Below are 14,355 nucleotides of genomic sequence, written 5' to 3'. Positions count from 1 at the left end.
GATGATTCACATTTGATGGGAGAGTTTAGGATTGGAAGGAGTGGCTCCTGTCTGCTGTGTCAATGTGCGATCCTGAAAGCTAATTCCTGTGTGGTTTATAGACAAGAGGGTGGTTGGGATGGCTTCTGTTTGCTCCCGGGGCAGAGTATCTGAATGGAATGGCTCTTGTCTGATATAGTTATAGAATTGTGGTTTGAATTATATCTGTCTTATTCAAAGTCAGAGGTTTGAACAGGGCAATTTGTATATTCTCTGTCTTGGATAGAGGCAGGGAGTGGGCTGAGATGATGGCTTTGCTCATGGCCTAGGGTTATAGATGCTAGAGGCTGGCCAGGATGCCTCTTAGCCCACTGTAGGAGGATTTAGGAGGGGGGGATTCAAAGAGAAAACTGAGGAGGGATTTGAGGAACCATCTTTAGAGAATGAGGACAAGGATATATCCCACTCCTCTAAAGAGCTAAGAGAGTAGGGAGTTGACTGAGTCAGAAAAACCTAGGTTTCAGTCTCACCTCTGATACATGACAGGCGAATGACCCTAGACAAATCTCTTAACTTTCAATGCCCTGGGTACCACCCTAGGAATATCAATTGGAGAGGTGGTGCTGGTTGACAGAAGGAATTCCCCATCAGGAGATCTCTATGCCAATGAAAATTACAGCTGCAATACAAGAAATCAATTTTAAAAGGCCCAAGGGATCTAGAGAGTGTTGTAGAAAGAAGATGGTTAAACCTCAGAGAAGACTTCCTGTGATCTCAGAGACCAGAGGGAATAGAGCAGGGACATCTTCCTTGGATAATATTGGGATCATGGTGTTGGGAACTAGAAGGGACTTTAGAGTCCAAGGATTCTTAACCAGTTGTTGATGAACTTTTTTTTTTGATAACTGGATAATTGTTCTTTTATTCTACTGTATACTTTATTTTACAATCCTATATACTTTATTTTATGCATTTGAAAACATTTCTGGGGGCAGCCAGGTGGTTCAGGGCAAAGAGAGCCAGGACTTGAGGAGGGAGTCCTGGGTTCAAATCTGGCCTCAGACATTTCCTAGCTATGTGATCCTGGGTGATTCACAACCCCCATTGCCTAGCCTTTATGGCTTTTCAGATTCAGACCTAATGCATCGATTCTAAGACAGGAGGTAAGGGTTAAAAGACCAAATCCTTTTGAAGGTTTCCCCAGTGTCAGAGGGGTCACTGTGACACAAAGAGAAGAACCCATGATCTGGTCTAACCTGGCCTTCTTAGCCTGCAGCTAAAGAAGGCAAGATTGGAATTTGAATTGCCAGTAGTCTTTGCTGACCATTTCAGTCTGGGGCCTCAAAGCTAGGATTGACCAACACTTGCCTCTGCAAGGCCCTTGGGATTCTGAGATGGAATGGGCTGACCTCAGGGCTTCCCACCATTCAGGGTGGAGTAGGTTTGATGATGTGAACAAGGGCGATGGTGCAATAGGGAACTTCAGAAGGGAAAGTGGTGACTTGTTTTGCACTAGTGTTTTTGTGAAATGCCATTACCACCTTCCCTTTCCCCTGTGCTATGGTTGAAAGGAAGGCCTCCGTTCTTTCCTTGGATACTGAATCTGGGCAGGGTTGAGCAGGATAGGCTGGTTTGCACAAATTTGAGAGAAGACGGCTTGGTTGACATAGGCCCTTCCTTGAAGCAATTTCGTGTTTTGAAAAGATTGCTTCTTAAGCAAAATCCACCCTCTTAAAACAAGGGTTAGGGCTGCTCATCCTCTGATCTGCGCCGCTTTTATTCAAAGCATGGCCCACAGACCAAATGGAACTTGGGTAAGAAGAAGACTTTGGGGAATTTCGTTCATATGTCAGAGAGGAAAGGGCCTCCCAAATCTTCCAGAGATTCTGATTTGCAGATAGATCAATAAATTCCCTATTCCTACTGAGAAAAGAAAGATAGAGGTAGACAGAGAAAGAGAGGACAGAGACAGAGAGAGAGACAGAAAAAGACAGAGACAGAGAAGGACAGAGACAGAGAGACAGAGGAAAAAGAAAACAGCAAGAGACAGAGAGAAAAAATGAGAGGAGAAAGACAGAAAAGTATATAGAGAAAAAAGAGAACTTGAAAGAGGAAAAAGTGAGAGAAGAGAGAGAAAGACAGAAAAGGATGGAGAGAGAAAAAAGAGAACTTGAGAGAGGAAAAAGTGAGAGAAGAGAGAGAAAGACAGAAAAGGATGGAGAGAGAAAAAAGAGAACTTGAGAGAGGAAAAAGTGAGAGAAGAGAGAGAAAGACAGAAAAGGATGGAGAGAGAAAAAAGAGAACTTGAGAGAGGAGAAAGAGACAGAGAGAAAAAATGAGAGAGAGGAGAGAGAAAGAGAAAAGAATAGAGAGAAAAAAGAGAACTTGAGAGAGGAAAAAGTGAGAGAAGAGAGAGAAAGACAGAAAAGGATGGAGAGAGAAAAAAGAGAACTTGAGAGAGGAGAAAGAGACAGAGAGAAAAAAATGAGAGAGAGGAGAGAGAAAGACAGAAAAGAATAGAGAGAGAAAAGAGAGAACTTGAGAGGAGAAAGAGACAGAGAGAGAGAGAAAAAGTGAGAGAAGAGAAATACAGAGACCCAAAAGGACAGAGATAGAGAGTAAAAAAGAGAGAATAAGAGAGAGAGGAGAAAGAGACAGAGAGAAGGACAGAAACAGAGAGACAGAGAAAGAGAGATGGACAGAGACAGAAAGAGAGGAAAGAGAAAAAAAGAGAGAGAGCACCTGGATTGCAAGGAAGTGGATAAGTGAGGTTTGAGAGACTTCCTGAGATAAGAATGGCTTTGCCATCTGCTTCCTTGAAGAGACCTCTGTCTTGGTGAATTGAGCCTGAAAAGCAAAGGGAAGGATAGGATGACCTTTATGGAGGGAGAAGTATCTGAAACTACACTCCCTGAATTAATGAGTGCTCAAGCAGCCCCAAACAGACTAGAAACTAAAAGGAATGCCCTTGAGAGGATGTCTCTCCTGTCCCTCTGCCTCTCAGGCCCCCTCTGGGAAGGGTGACTCCTCAGACAGGGCTCTGTTTGCCTCCTGGCCAGGCAGACAGACTCTTTGTGGGGGCCCATTGGGGAGGGGGCTGAGCCCTCCAAAGGAGTCCTGCCTCACTGGCCCTGAGGAGGAAGTAACCCGTGTATATTGGATTTGGGGAGCAGTACAGCCGTCATCCTCCAAGTAGCATAAGTGGGGCTCTCAGACCCAGGCTTTCATCTCCTGCCCCCCACCCCACCCCAACTCCCTAAGCCTCACTTGGGCGGGTCTGGGCAAACCCTTCAGCTCCTGCAGTTCCCTCCCCACCCCTAGGGGAAGGGTGGGTGCCCCCATGAGATGGGGGAGGTTACCCTGGTTCTGTCCTGTCCCCTTCTTCTCTGCCTCCTGAGAAACAGGAAACGGCCTTAACCAGCCCCACCTCATTTGGCAAACAGATCTTGCCTACTCATTATTTCATTAGGGCCCCATTTGGGTGCAGAGTCCAGGAGCCTGGAGGAACACGGAGATTTCGAGATTGGGGGGGGGGTTGAAGAGGTGTGTTTGGGACAGACAAAAGAGGCTACAGAGCTATTCCCGGGGCCCTTTGGGAGAATGGCTACAGGGGACAAAGTCTCCTCCTCCGGGGTTACCTGCCCTGGCACACACCTCGAAGCCACATAAACATACACACTAATGCCGCCTGGATGTCTGCCCATCCCCCCAAAAATGGTTGTTTGCTTCTGCCTGGGAAGGCTAATTATGGTCCCTTTGCCAGCGTCCCCTGGCATCCTCCACTGCCATCAACCCCCTCCCACCTCCCCCCAATGCATTCTTCTTCCCAGGGATGTCTATGGATGCCCACTCTTGTCTGATTTAGTCTTTGGGGCTGGGGCAAGGAAGCTGAGCCCTGGCCTTCTTCTCTTTGGGATGAGGATTTCAGGAGGTGGGGAATGAAAAGGAAATGAGGCAAGACCTCCTCATCCCAGCCACCAAGGCTCCCTTTGCAACAGCTGAAGGGCCCAGGGGAGGGAGGCTTCCTGGGTTCTTGTGCCCCGGTGGTCCCTTGACCCAGCCAGGCTGTTTGTATACCAGTGGGCTCTGAGCCCCCTGTACCCTCTGGGTGTGAGGAGACCAGACGGGGACAGCATGGCAGAGATCTGCCCCAGATTCTGTGTATCCATCAGGGGAGACAGGGAGCCCAAAGGGGCTGCTAGCTCTGCAGACACTGTGTACTGCCTGCATTGCCCCCTTCTCTGTAAATTAGGGGAGGGGGATAAAAGCCTGCCATGGATGCCCTCCCTCCAACAGGTCCCAAGGAAAACACTAGAGAGCAGAAATTAAAATACCCCAGAAAAGGGGGCCACTTCCCGGATAGAGAGCCAGGCTGGGAGACAGGTCTTGGGTTCAAATGTGGCCTCTGACACTTCCTCAGTGGGTGACCCTGGGCAAGTCACTTGACCCCCACTTCCTAGCCCTTACTGACCGTTCTTCTTCCTTGAAACGGATACTTGGTATAGATTCTAAGCCAGAAGGGAAGGGGTTCACAAAAATACCCCAGAAATCTAGAGAAAGCAAACGAGGAGCCAATACTTTCCTTGAATGCCTGGGTTCACTTGGGGTCAGGGAGCAGGGCCATCACTGGGGTCCATCCACTGGCCTGGATTGGTGCATTTGGGGAGAGAGCTTGGGGATGGGCTCCTGTGGGGGAATGCCTTGGAGGCGCTTCATATTTCGCAGTAGAGAAAGGTTTCCACTCTCCTCTGAGGAGGGGTCTGTCGGCCCCCTTAGGCTCTTTTGTTGGCCCTTTGGGGGAAGTTTGGGGTCTGAAGGGGATCCTCCTCTCAGCCTGTGCTGCCCTGCCATGTGGCACCCCTTCCTGCCTATGGCAGGCCTCTCTTTCACTCAGTCTCCCACTCTCTTTTTGACTGGGAGAGAGTAAGAAAGGGGCTTCTTTCTTCTGTAAGAGGGTGTAGACTGAGCTGGAACGCGCTGCCTCTCTCCATCCCAGGCAGATTTGTGTGTGGCTAACATTTCAGTCCCCAACGCCCAATCTTCCATTGAAAGTTAACAAATATTTTTAAAGCATGCAAAGCCCCAGGGGATGCAGGATGAAACAGCCCATGCATTCAAGGAATAGCCATCCGGGAGAGGATTTTGAGGCCACTGAATCTGCCCTACCCCCATTTTACAGCCTAGGAAAACTGAGACCCAGAAAGCTTTAAAGTGACTTGCACAAGGTCACACAGCTTGTAAATCTCTGAGATGGGATCCAAATCTATATTTTCACAATTCTGAGGCAGCCCTGCATCCCTCACCCCATGATGCCCCTCAAGGTCTTCTGGGAGAGCCAACATGCCACCGCAGTCCACAGCCAGGAGCCCCCCCCCCCCCAGCCCTCCTGGATCGAGTGCCATAACCCTCCCCCAAGTATTACCAGAGCCGGCCCTGGCTCCTTACTAGTCTGTCCATGAGGACCATTTGCTCAGGGGGAGGAGAGACTTGGCAACGTCTGATGTTCCAGTGAAAGCTCAGACCTTCCTCCCCCATTTGTCCCTGGGTTTCCTGGTCCAAGCTGCTTGCCTCGCATCCCCTCTAGGTCTAATCTTTCCTGGAGCCAGAAAATGAGCTTATGCTGCAGCAGGAGGGAATGAGGGTGGACTCTGGGAGCCTGAGTCTGGGCTCCGAAGGGGCTGGGGGGCTGGTATTTAGCATCTACATGGCCCTTTGTGTGTGTGGCCAGGCCCTGGGGTGGGAGCCAGAGTCCTGGAAAGGGGCAGGGATTAGCTCAAATGACTTGGCAATTTGCAGTTTGGGGCTAGTTCTGGACCCAGCTGCGCATGTGGTGGGGAAGGAGGCCCTCTGCTGGCAGTTTGAGCGGCTGGGTGGGAAGATCTCCCCCCAGAGTGCTGGATTGGGAAATGGGTCTCCAGGTCCAGCTGGCGGGCCCCCTTAATGCCCTTCTTTTCTCCTCTCTGTCTCTCTCTATCTCTGTCTCTGTATCTCTGTGTCTGTCTTCTTTCTCTTTTCTCTCTCCTCGCTCTTTCTCTTCTTTGTGCTCTCTCCCCTCTCTTTTCTCTCTCCTCTCTTTCTCTGCCTCTCCATCCTTCTCTTTTCTTTCTCTCCTCTCTGTGTCTGTGTCTCTGTCCTTCTCTCTTCCTCCTCTCTTTCTCTATCTCTGTCTTCTCTCTTTTCTCTCTCTCCTCTCTCTTTGTCTCTCTGTCTCTCTCTCTCTTCTTTCTCTCTTATCTCTCTTTCTCTTCTTTGTGCTCTCTGTCCTCTCTCCCCTCCTCTCTTTTCTCTCTCCTCTCTTTCTCTGCCTCTCTATCCTTCTCTCTTTTCTTTCTCTCCTCTCTTTCTCTTCTCTGTCTGTCTCTGTCCTTCTCTGTCCTTTTTCTCTTTCTGTCTCTCTGTCCTCTTTGCCTCCTCCCTTTCTCTGTCCTCTCTTTCTCTCTCTGTCCTTCTCTCTCTCTTTTCTCTCTCTCCTCTCTCTTTGTGTCTCTGTTTCTCTTCCCCTCCTCTTTCTCCCCCCCTCTCTCTGTTTTCATATTTCAAAATCACAACAGAAAATGGGTTAGAGATTTGGAAGGAGGGGGACTTCAAGAAAAGCAGTTATCGCCTCCTACCCTGGTATCCCCTTTCCTCCCAGAGCAGATGCTGAGCTGTCTCTCCCTTGAGTTTCCTCTCTGTGCTCCCCCCACCCCAACAGCTCTCCTCTCCATTCTGGATCCTTTTAGGGGTCCCCTGGGAGCAGCCAATGAGTGTGCTGGAAGGGTGCTCTGCTCCCTTGGCCTCAGTCGCCGTTTCCTGTAGTCGATGTTTTGCTTTAACTTTCCCTGTTGACTCTGAGTTTCCTATAATTTAGTGGCTCTTGCTTTCTCCCCCTGGCCCAGTCAGGGCTGGCCCTGTCTCCTTGGCCTGGATCCAGCTCCTGGCCCTCGACTCCCCCGCTGTCTCCTTGAAGTTGCCTCTCTCCGCCCTGCCCTACTCTGTTTTCATACTGGAGCAAGAGGGATGGGGATGATTTGAACTTAGGATGGATTTCCCAATAGTTAAGAGAAACTCGAGGGCAGAATTTAGCAGGAGAGAAAGAAGAGCTAGGCAGCCAGGCTCAGAGACAGGGAAGATACCAGCCCCGATATTAGTTCACTGTGGAAGGACCAACTTGGAAGGAGAAGTGAGCCGAGGGGAAGTGGGTGGTAAGAGAACAGTGTCTGGGTTAGAGGTTTTCTGGTAAGGAGAGCTAAGGATATCTCTCTCCACCCTTCCCCCTGCTAGCCAGCCTGCCTGCCACACATACCCCTTCCCCCCCCCCCCCCACCGCATACCCATGCCACTGCCACCGCAAGACCCGGGCACTCTGACCCCCCTGGGTGTGGGCCAACCATAATCTCCTCAAATCTCTCCTTGGTTTGTTCCGAGAGGTGCTCGCCATATAACCCTTTTGCTTCCTTCTCCTGTCTTCCAGCCCTTTCTTCTAGGGCGAAATAAAAACAAAGCTTCTGGCTGGCTAAGTGATTGATCCCTTCCCATCTCCCCAGACTTTGGAGACAGTTCCCTCCTCTCAGCCCCTGCAGGGCTGCATATGAGACAAGAGGGGCTGGAAAAGCAGGGGGAGGTCTGGGGCCTGAAGGAGGAGAAAATGGAATCCTAACCCCAGAGCAGCCACATTGTGACCACCCATCAAACAGACCAGGCGAAGGCCATCAACTCCATCAAACCCTCTTCCTGGGGAGACTGTCCCGGCTTTGCAGCCCCCAAATGTAATCATAGATTGGGGGGGGGGATCTTGGAGATCCTTTCCTAGAATAAACATGGAGAGATGAGGACCCTGGTGGAAAAGAGCAGAATATCCATTCCATTGGAGTTTAAAGGCATCAAAGACTACAGATGAAGAAACTGATGCCTGGAGAGGCTAAGCCCTCTCTGTTCTGTGGGGGAGAGAGCTCTCCTAGATGGGGTGAAGGCTCTGTCCAGTGAAGGCCCTTCTTTGGGGGATAACACTCAGCTTCTGGAGCTGAACCCCAGCTCCAGTATTTGGGGAGGCATCTATCTTGGAAAGGAGAGGAATGGGTGCTTTTTTGGAAGGAACAATCATTTGAGGAAGTAGATGTTGACCATTTGAGTAGCTGGAGCAATGTGGAGGGGGTGGAGAATGTCGGATGGTCCTCCGATGAGGAGAGAGGGAAGGGTGGTACCCAGAAACGAACAACACAAAACCCAAGCTTATTTTGAGGCCTGGAACTGAAAGTCTCTTACATCATCATCCTTCCAGTGTGGCCTCTGCTCCTCATAAGCCTTGATCACCAGACTCCCTCGCCTGTATTACTGAGACCCTCCTCCAAAGGCCGATCTACACTACCCCCCCCCATTCCAAGCTCTCCCACTCTGCTTCTCTGGGATCAGATGGAGGTTGGGAGATTGGTGGCCCAGGGAGAGGAGGCATCCTTTCCTAGAATAAACATGGAGAGATGAGGACCCTGGTGGAAAAGAGAGGAGCAGCAAGTCCACTGGAGTTTAAAAGCTTCAACTATAGTTTGGGGAATAGTTGGGGTTTCTGGGTCCATTTCTCCTCCAGCCAAAGGCGTTGACCACATTCTTAGGTCCACACGCTGCCACTGCAAAGAGTTAAATCTGGCAGGACACCAGTGATGGATGGGGAAAACCATGAGAATTCTCTTCCTGGTGCTCCTCAGGCTTCCTCGAGGACCACAGACAGATACATAGGATTTAAGAGAGACAGGGAAATGATCTGGGTGGCTTTGATACCAGAGGGCTTTGCAGGCAAATGTGCAACTTTAACTGCAAAAATACTGAAAGGGACTCTGGGACTGGGGACCTCCCGAGACGTTCCTGGAGGAATGGGAGGCACAAAATGGGGCAGGCTTCTGTATCTCCCCCCCTTCATCTCTTGTCTTCTCATCCCTAATTTAGAGAAGAGGAGGAGAGTCCGTGTTTTTGTTTTGTGGAATAGAGGAGGATGAGGAGAAGGGTCAGGGTACCTTGGAGAGGTCATGAGAAGGGAGAGTCCAGAAATCTGGATTGGAGAGTGAAGATGAGCCTTAAAGTTCTCTGGAGCATGTTTTTCTTTTGTAATGGGTATTGCTGAACTTGGAGTCAAGAAGTTCTGAGTTTGAATTTGTCCTCAGTCACATACTAACTATGTGATCCTGGGCAGGTCATTTGGATTCTCTCAGCCTCAGTTTCCTTTTTTGCAAAATGTGATTAATAACAGCACCTTTCTTCCAGAGTTACTATATGGATGAAATGAGCTAATATATGTAAAGTGCTTCACAAAGCCTAAAACGCTATATAAATGTTAACTACTGTTATATCTTGGGGAAGAGACAATGAGATGGCACCATTCCCAGATGCCACCAAAACCCCCTAACATTCTGAGTCCTATAGTTAGACAAACCACCTGTAACTAAGAGACTCCTCTCCTCTGCCCACATACTGCCTCCTCTCGCCCCAAAGCCAAAAGGTGAGATTGCACATCTAGCTTCCCCATACACCAAGCTACATTTGGGCACTGAGGGTGGATTTTCTCCTGCAAGCCTTCCCTTTTTGACCTATATGAGCATCCCTTTTGGGGGGAGAAGCCAGTAAGATTTACCTGAATCCCCCAGGATGGCCCTCGAATCTCCATCCTCCTTGGAAAAGACTGGTCTCTCAGGGATCAGGGACAATACTAACCTCTAAGCAGAGCCAATCTAGATGGAACAGAGAGCTAGAGAGACTTGGAAGAGGGGGGCCGAGGTCAAGATGATTAGGATTTCAGGGGAATTGGGTGGATTTAGAGATGCTTAACCTGGAAACTGGACGTTAGAGTTTTAAAACTGCCTAACTGTTTGTGGGGGCAGCTGGGTGGCTCAGTGGATGGAGATGGGAGGTCCTGGGTTCAAATCTGGCCTCAGCCACTTCCTAGCTGGGTGACCCTGGGCAAGTGACTTAACCCCCATTGCCTATCCCTTAGTACTCTTCTACTTTGGACCCAATACACAGTATTGATTCTAAGACAGAAGGTGAGGGTTTTTAAATCATACATACATATCTTTTGGTAACTGCATTTCAATAGAATTGGTTTCCTTTGAAATCTTAAGTATGTTTTTGATGCCCTTACAAACAGAATTCTGAGAAGGGGTTCATGGGTTTTCCCAGGGGTCCAGGAAACCCTCAAAAGGGTTAAAGATTTAATCCATATGCCCAACCTCTTAGACGTTGTCTTTGTCCAGTCCCTTGTGCTTCTCCTTGGGTGAAGGAGTAGGGGCTCTCTAAAAAGGATAATTTAGGGCTCGCCTGGAGTTTGCTCTCTCCTTCACCCCATCTCTAGCTGCTTTTGTACCTCCCCCTCCCTACCTCCACACGCTCCTCCTTCCTCCACGGGCCCAAGTCCTGTGACTGTGAGTCAGTATCAGAGCTCAGCCAAATTCCTAGGGAACCATGTTCTTGGCCCTCCTGGTCCACACCCCCAAGTTCCTATGGGCAGGCAACCCCTCTGTCTGGAGAACTGGGGAGGAAGAGAGAAATACAAAATGATTAACTCCTTACACCTCTAGCTAGGGGTCTGGGACAGATTGTTAAGTGGGATTAGGGACTATTTTTTTAAATTTTCTGTTGATATTCACACACACACACACACACACAGAGTGAGCCATTTCTGAAGCTGAAAAGCAAAAAAGAAGAAATAGATGGGGGGGGGGATAGTTCAGCACAAGTTACCAAGCTAACCACAGTCTGACAATCATTTTCAATTCCCTGTCCTATGCCCAGAGTCCCCAGCCTCTGCAAAGGGATGGAAGTGCATTTTCTAATGTGACATCTTCTTTGGAGACAAGTTTATTGATGAGAGTTCCCTCTTTTGTCTTTGCATTTGCATTGTTATAGTCAGCAGGTATATTACATTGTTGTTGGGCATGATGGTAACCATAGCATCCCAGCAGCCTCGTGAAGACCATGCCAGCAAAACAGAAGCACTGGCAGGTTTTAATAGACTAGAAACGCTTCTAGAACTCCTCTGGTAATAGATTTTATGCCCACTGTGTGAGGACCAGCCTTGCTGTCTGGCTTTGCTACCCCATTTCTTATGTCTTCTCAGACTTCTCTGAATTCTTCATGTTCGTCATTTCTTTTTCTTCTTTTTTTCAATTCTTCCCTTCTGAACTGATACAACGGGTCAGTTCTAAGACAGAAGAGTGGTCAGGGCGAGGCGACTGGGATTAAGTGACTTGCCCAAGGTCACCCAGCTGGGAAGTGTCTGAGGTCAGATTGGAATTGAAGACCTCCCATTCCAGTCCTTGCTCTCTATCCATGAGCCACCCCGTCCTCCCACGCTCATCCCTTCTGAATGACGAGTAGTAGTGTTCAGTTCCATTTACAATGTGTTTAGCCATTCCTCTGGGGGACTGACTCTTCTAGCTAAGGGAGATGGTTAAATATGGAGGAAGGCTGCCACACACAAGTGGAACAGAAAGCTCATGTGGAAATGGTCTTTAGAGCTCGGCTCACAGAACTTTGGTTGACCCAAAGATTTCTTCGGACAGGAGAGTTCCTGTGCTTGGGACATCGATGTAAAAGAATGCTCCAGTCAGGGAATGCCATAGAAACCCGCATTCATGTCTGGACCCTCACATGAGAATTTATCTGAGTCAGGACTTTCTGCTGGAGCAACCTCTCCTAAACTTCTCATCACCTTCCATTTCTCATCAGACTTCCCTTTTTCATGGTTCCTATTGTCCCAGCCTCTGCCTTTGTCCTCCTTCATTCCTTCTAGAGGCCAGAATGGAGGGGCCCCACAATCCACAGCTACCCAGGGATTCCAGATGCCCCTGGCTTATCTCAGTCCCACAAGGCCTTGGGTCTTTGAAGAGATAGGGCCAAAGACAAGTGGAAGGGAATTGGAAATAAAAGGATGGGTGCACGGAGATGAGATTCTTGCCAATCAAAGAACATTTGTTAGGTAACCAGGCAACAAAGTAGATGGATGCTAGACTTGGAATCTGGAAGTCTTGAGTTAAAATCTCACCCTAGTCACTCAATAGTTGTGTGAACACTTATTCTCCATCCACCTCAGTTTCCTTATCTGTAAAGTGGGCATAATATTACCTACCTCACATCAACTGAGATAACATGCATAGCACTTTGCCAACCCCAAAACAATCTAAAAATTCTAGTTATTGGGGGGAGCTGGGTGGCTCAGTGGATGGAGAGCCAGGCCTATAGATGGGAAGTCCTAGGTTCAAATCTGACCCCATATACTTCTTAGCTGTGTGACCCTGGCCAAGTCACTTCATCTCCACTGCCTAGCCCTTATGGCTCTTCTGCCTCGGAACCAATATATAGCATTGATTCTAAGATGGAAGGTAAGGGTTTTTGAAAAAATGCTAGTTATTATTATTAATAGCATTTCTTAGGCAGTTAAGTACCTGGACACTATGAGTTCCTTCCCTTTGGGAACGGGATACAGAAACCTAAGAGTCAGTTTTGACTTTTGGGGAAACAAAGCTGACCTAGAAAAGTAGCCCAGTGTGTGAAGCAGCAGGAGATGAGAGGGGAGAAAGAGCCCTTTGGGCCGCCATGGTCAGGGAACATTTAATGGAAGTGGTAAGACTTGACTTGGGCCATGAAAAGTGGTTAAGAACTAAAAGGAGAGGACTTACATGGGTGGGGGAGGAAGTCTTCTATGGAAAGGTCCTGCCAAGGAAGGGGAGGGTGCCACCTTGGTTGGGGCTGGTTCCTACTCACAAAATCTGTTCTCACAACACCCAGATGTGGAGCAGATGGCCATTGATTGGCTCACAGGCAACTTCTATTTTGTGGATGACATCGATGACAGAATCTTTGTGTGCAACCAGAATGGGGACACCTGTGTCACTCTGTTGGACGTGGAGCTCTACAATCCCAAGGGCATTGCTCTTGACCCTGCCATGGGGTGAGAGGGGGCATAGGGTGGGCACAAGGGGAGCCAGGAGTGAGGAACCCAACCCCTCCTTTACACGGATACATCGTGCTCTACCTTGGCAAGGGAGGGCAGAGAGTTGGGGGGAGCTGTGGAGAGGGGGAGCTCACTAAACTCAATGGGGAACCCCCCTCGATGTCATATATCACCCATCTACAGGAAGGTATTCTTCACGGACTATGGGCAGATCCCAAAGGTGGAGCGCTGTGACATGGATGGGCAGAACCGAACCAAGCTGGTGGATAGTAAGATCGTGTTTCCCCATGGCATCACTCTGGACCTGGTCAGTCGGCTTGTGTACTGGGCTGATGCCTACCTGGACTACATCGAGGTGGTGGACTATGAGGGCAAGGGTCGGCAGACCATCATTCAAGGCATCCTGGTGAGGATGGGGGAGTGGGCATGATCTCCAAGCCCTTTCCCAGCTCAGGCATGTCCCATGCCATGCTGATAAGAGATGGGGAGATCATTACCCCAAAGTGTCCTGGCTAGGTGCCTGAGGTCCAGAGTCCATAGCATCTTGGTTGGGAAGGAGAGGGTTATCATCCCAAGGCGTGCTGGTTAGGAGCAAGGGACAATCGTCATCATAAGGCATCCTGAATGAGAAGCTGGAATTATGATCTCAGGGTATCTGGACAAGGAGAGAGACCACCATCCCAGGGCCTCCCGAGGAAGGTTAGGGCTGATACGGTAGAGTCTTCAACCCCTTTGGCAGTTTGGGGAAGACCATGGACCCCTTCTCAGGATTGTTTCTAGAATCATAAATAAAATGCATAGGGTCACAGAGGAAACCAATTATATTGAAATATACTTCTCCAGATAATCTTGTACAAACAAATCCACAAGCTCCAGATTAAGAGTCTTTGGGGGGCAGCTGGATGGCTCAGTGGATTGAGAGTCAGGAGGTCCTAGGTTCAAATCTTACCTCAGATACTTCCTAGCTGTGTGACACTGGGCAAGTCACTTGACCCCCAATGCCTAGCCCTTACCACTCTTCTGCCTTGGAGCCAATATACAGTATTGACTCCAAGATGGAAGGTAAGAGTTTTAAAAAAAGTCTTTGAGCTAAAGGGCAGTGTGAGAGGCCCTGGATGTGACTTCCCTCTGATAACAAAACTACATTATAATTAAGGCGGTATGACATGATAGAACCTCAAAGCATGGAAGACCTGGATTCAAATCCTGCTTCTAATATACACCAGCTATGTGACCCTGGGCAAGTCACTTAAACTCTTGGTGTTCCCAACAGCTCTCCAAGACTGGAGAGAGAGAAGGTGCCAACTTGCATTGGCAGAGGGCATTTTTTCCCCCTGGGAGTTCCCTGTACCAGTCAAATTACAGGTCTATTCCTGTCCCTTTCCCTTTCTCTGTACATTTGATCTTTAAAATGAAAAAACTAAACAAAATCCTTACCTTCCACAAGACTATATAAT

The 14,355-nt window shown here is 48.8% G+C and overlaps 1 protein-coding gene across 1 annotated transcript in view; it reads left to right on the top strand.

Annotated features, from left to right (window-relative positions):
* The window catches only part of LRP1 (LDL receptor related protein 1), a 114,549-nt gene that overhangs the window by 18,844 nt on the left and 81,350 nt on the right, over positions 1–14,355 (top strand). The window contains exons 7-8 of the mRNA XM_056797815.1: positions 12,733–12,895; positions 13,082–13,304. Of these exons, the coding sequence (XP_056653793.1) occupies positions 12,733–12,895; positions 13,082–13,304 (386 nt within the window). The remainder of the gene's footprint in view (positions 1–12,732; positions 12,896–13,081; positions 13,305–14,355) is intronic.

Source organism: Monodelphis domestica, chromosome 5 (genome assembly GCF_027887165.1).
Source record: "Monodelphis domestica isolate mMonDom1 chromosome 5, mMonDom1.pri, whole genome shotgun sequence".
Taxonomy (NCBI): domain Eukaryota; kingdom Metazoa; phylum Chordata; class Mammalia; order Didelphimorphia; family Didelphidae; genus Monodelphis; species Monodelphis domestica.
Note: the sequence above shows the minus strand (reverse complement) of the source record. Positions and strands in the feature narration are given on the sequence as shown.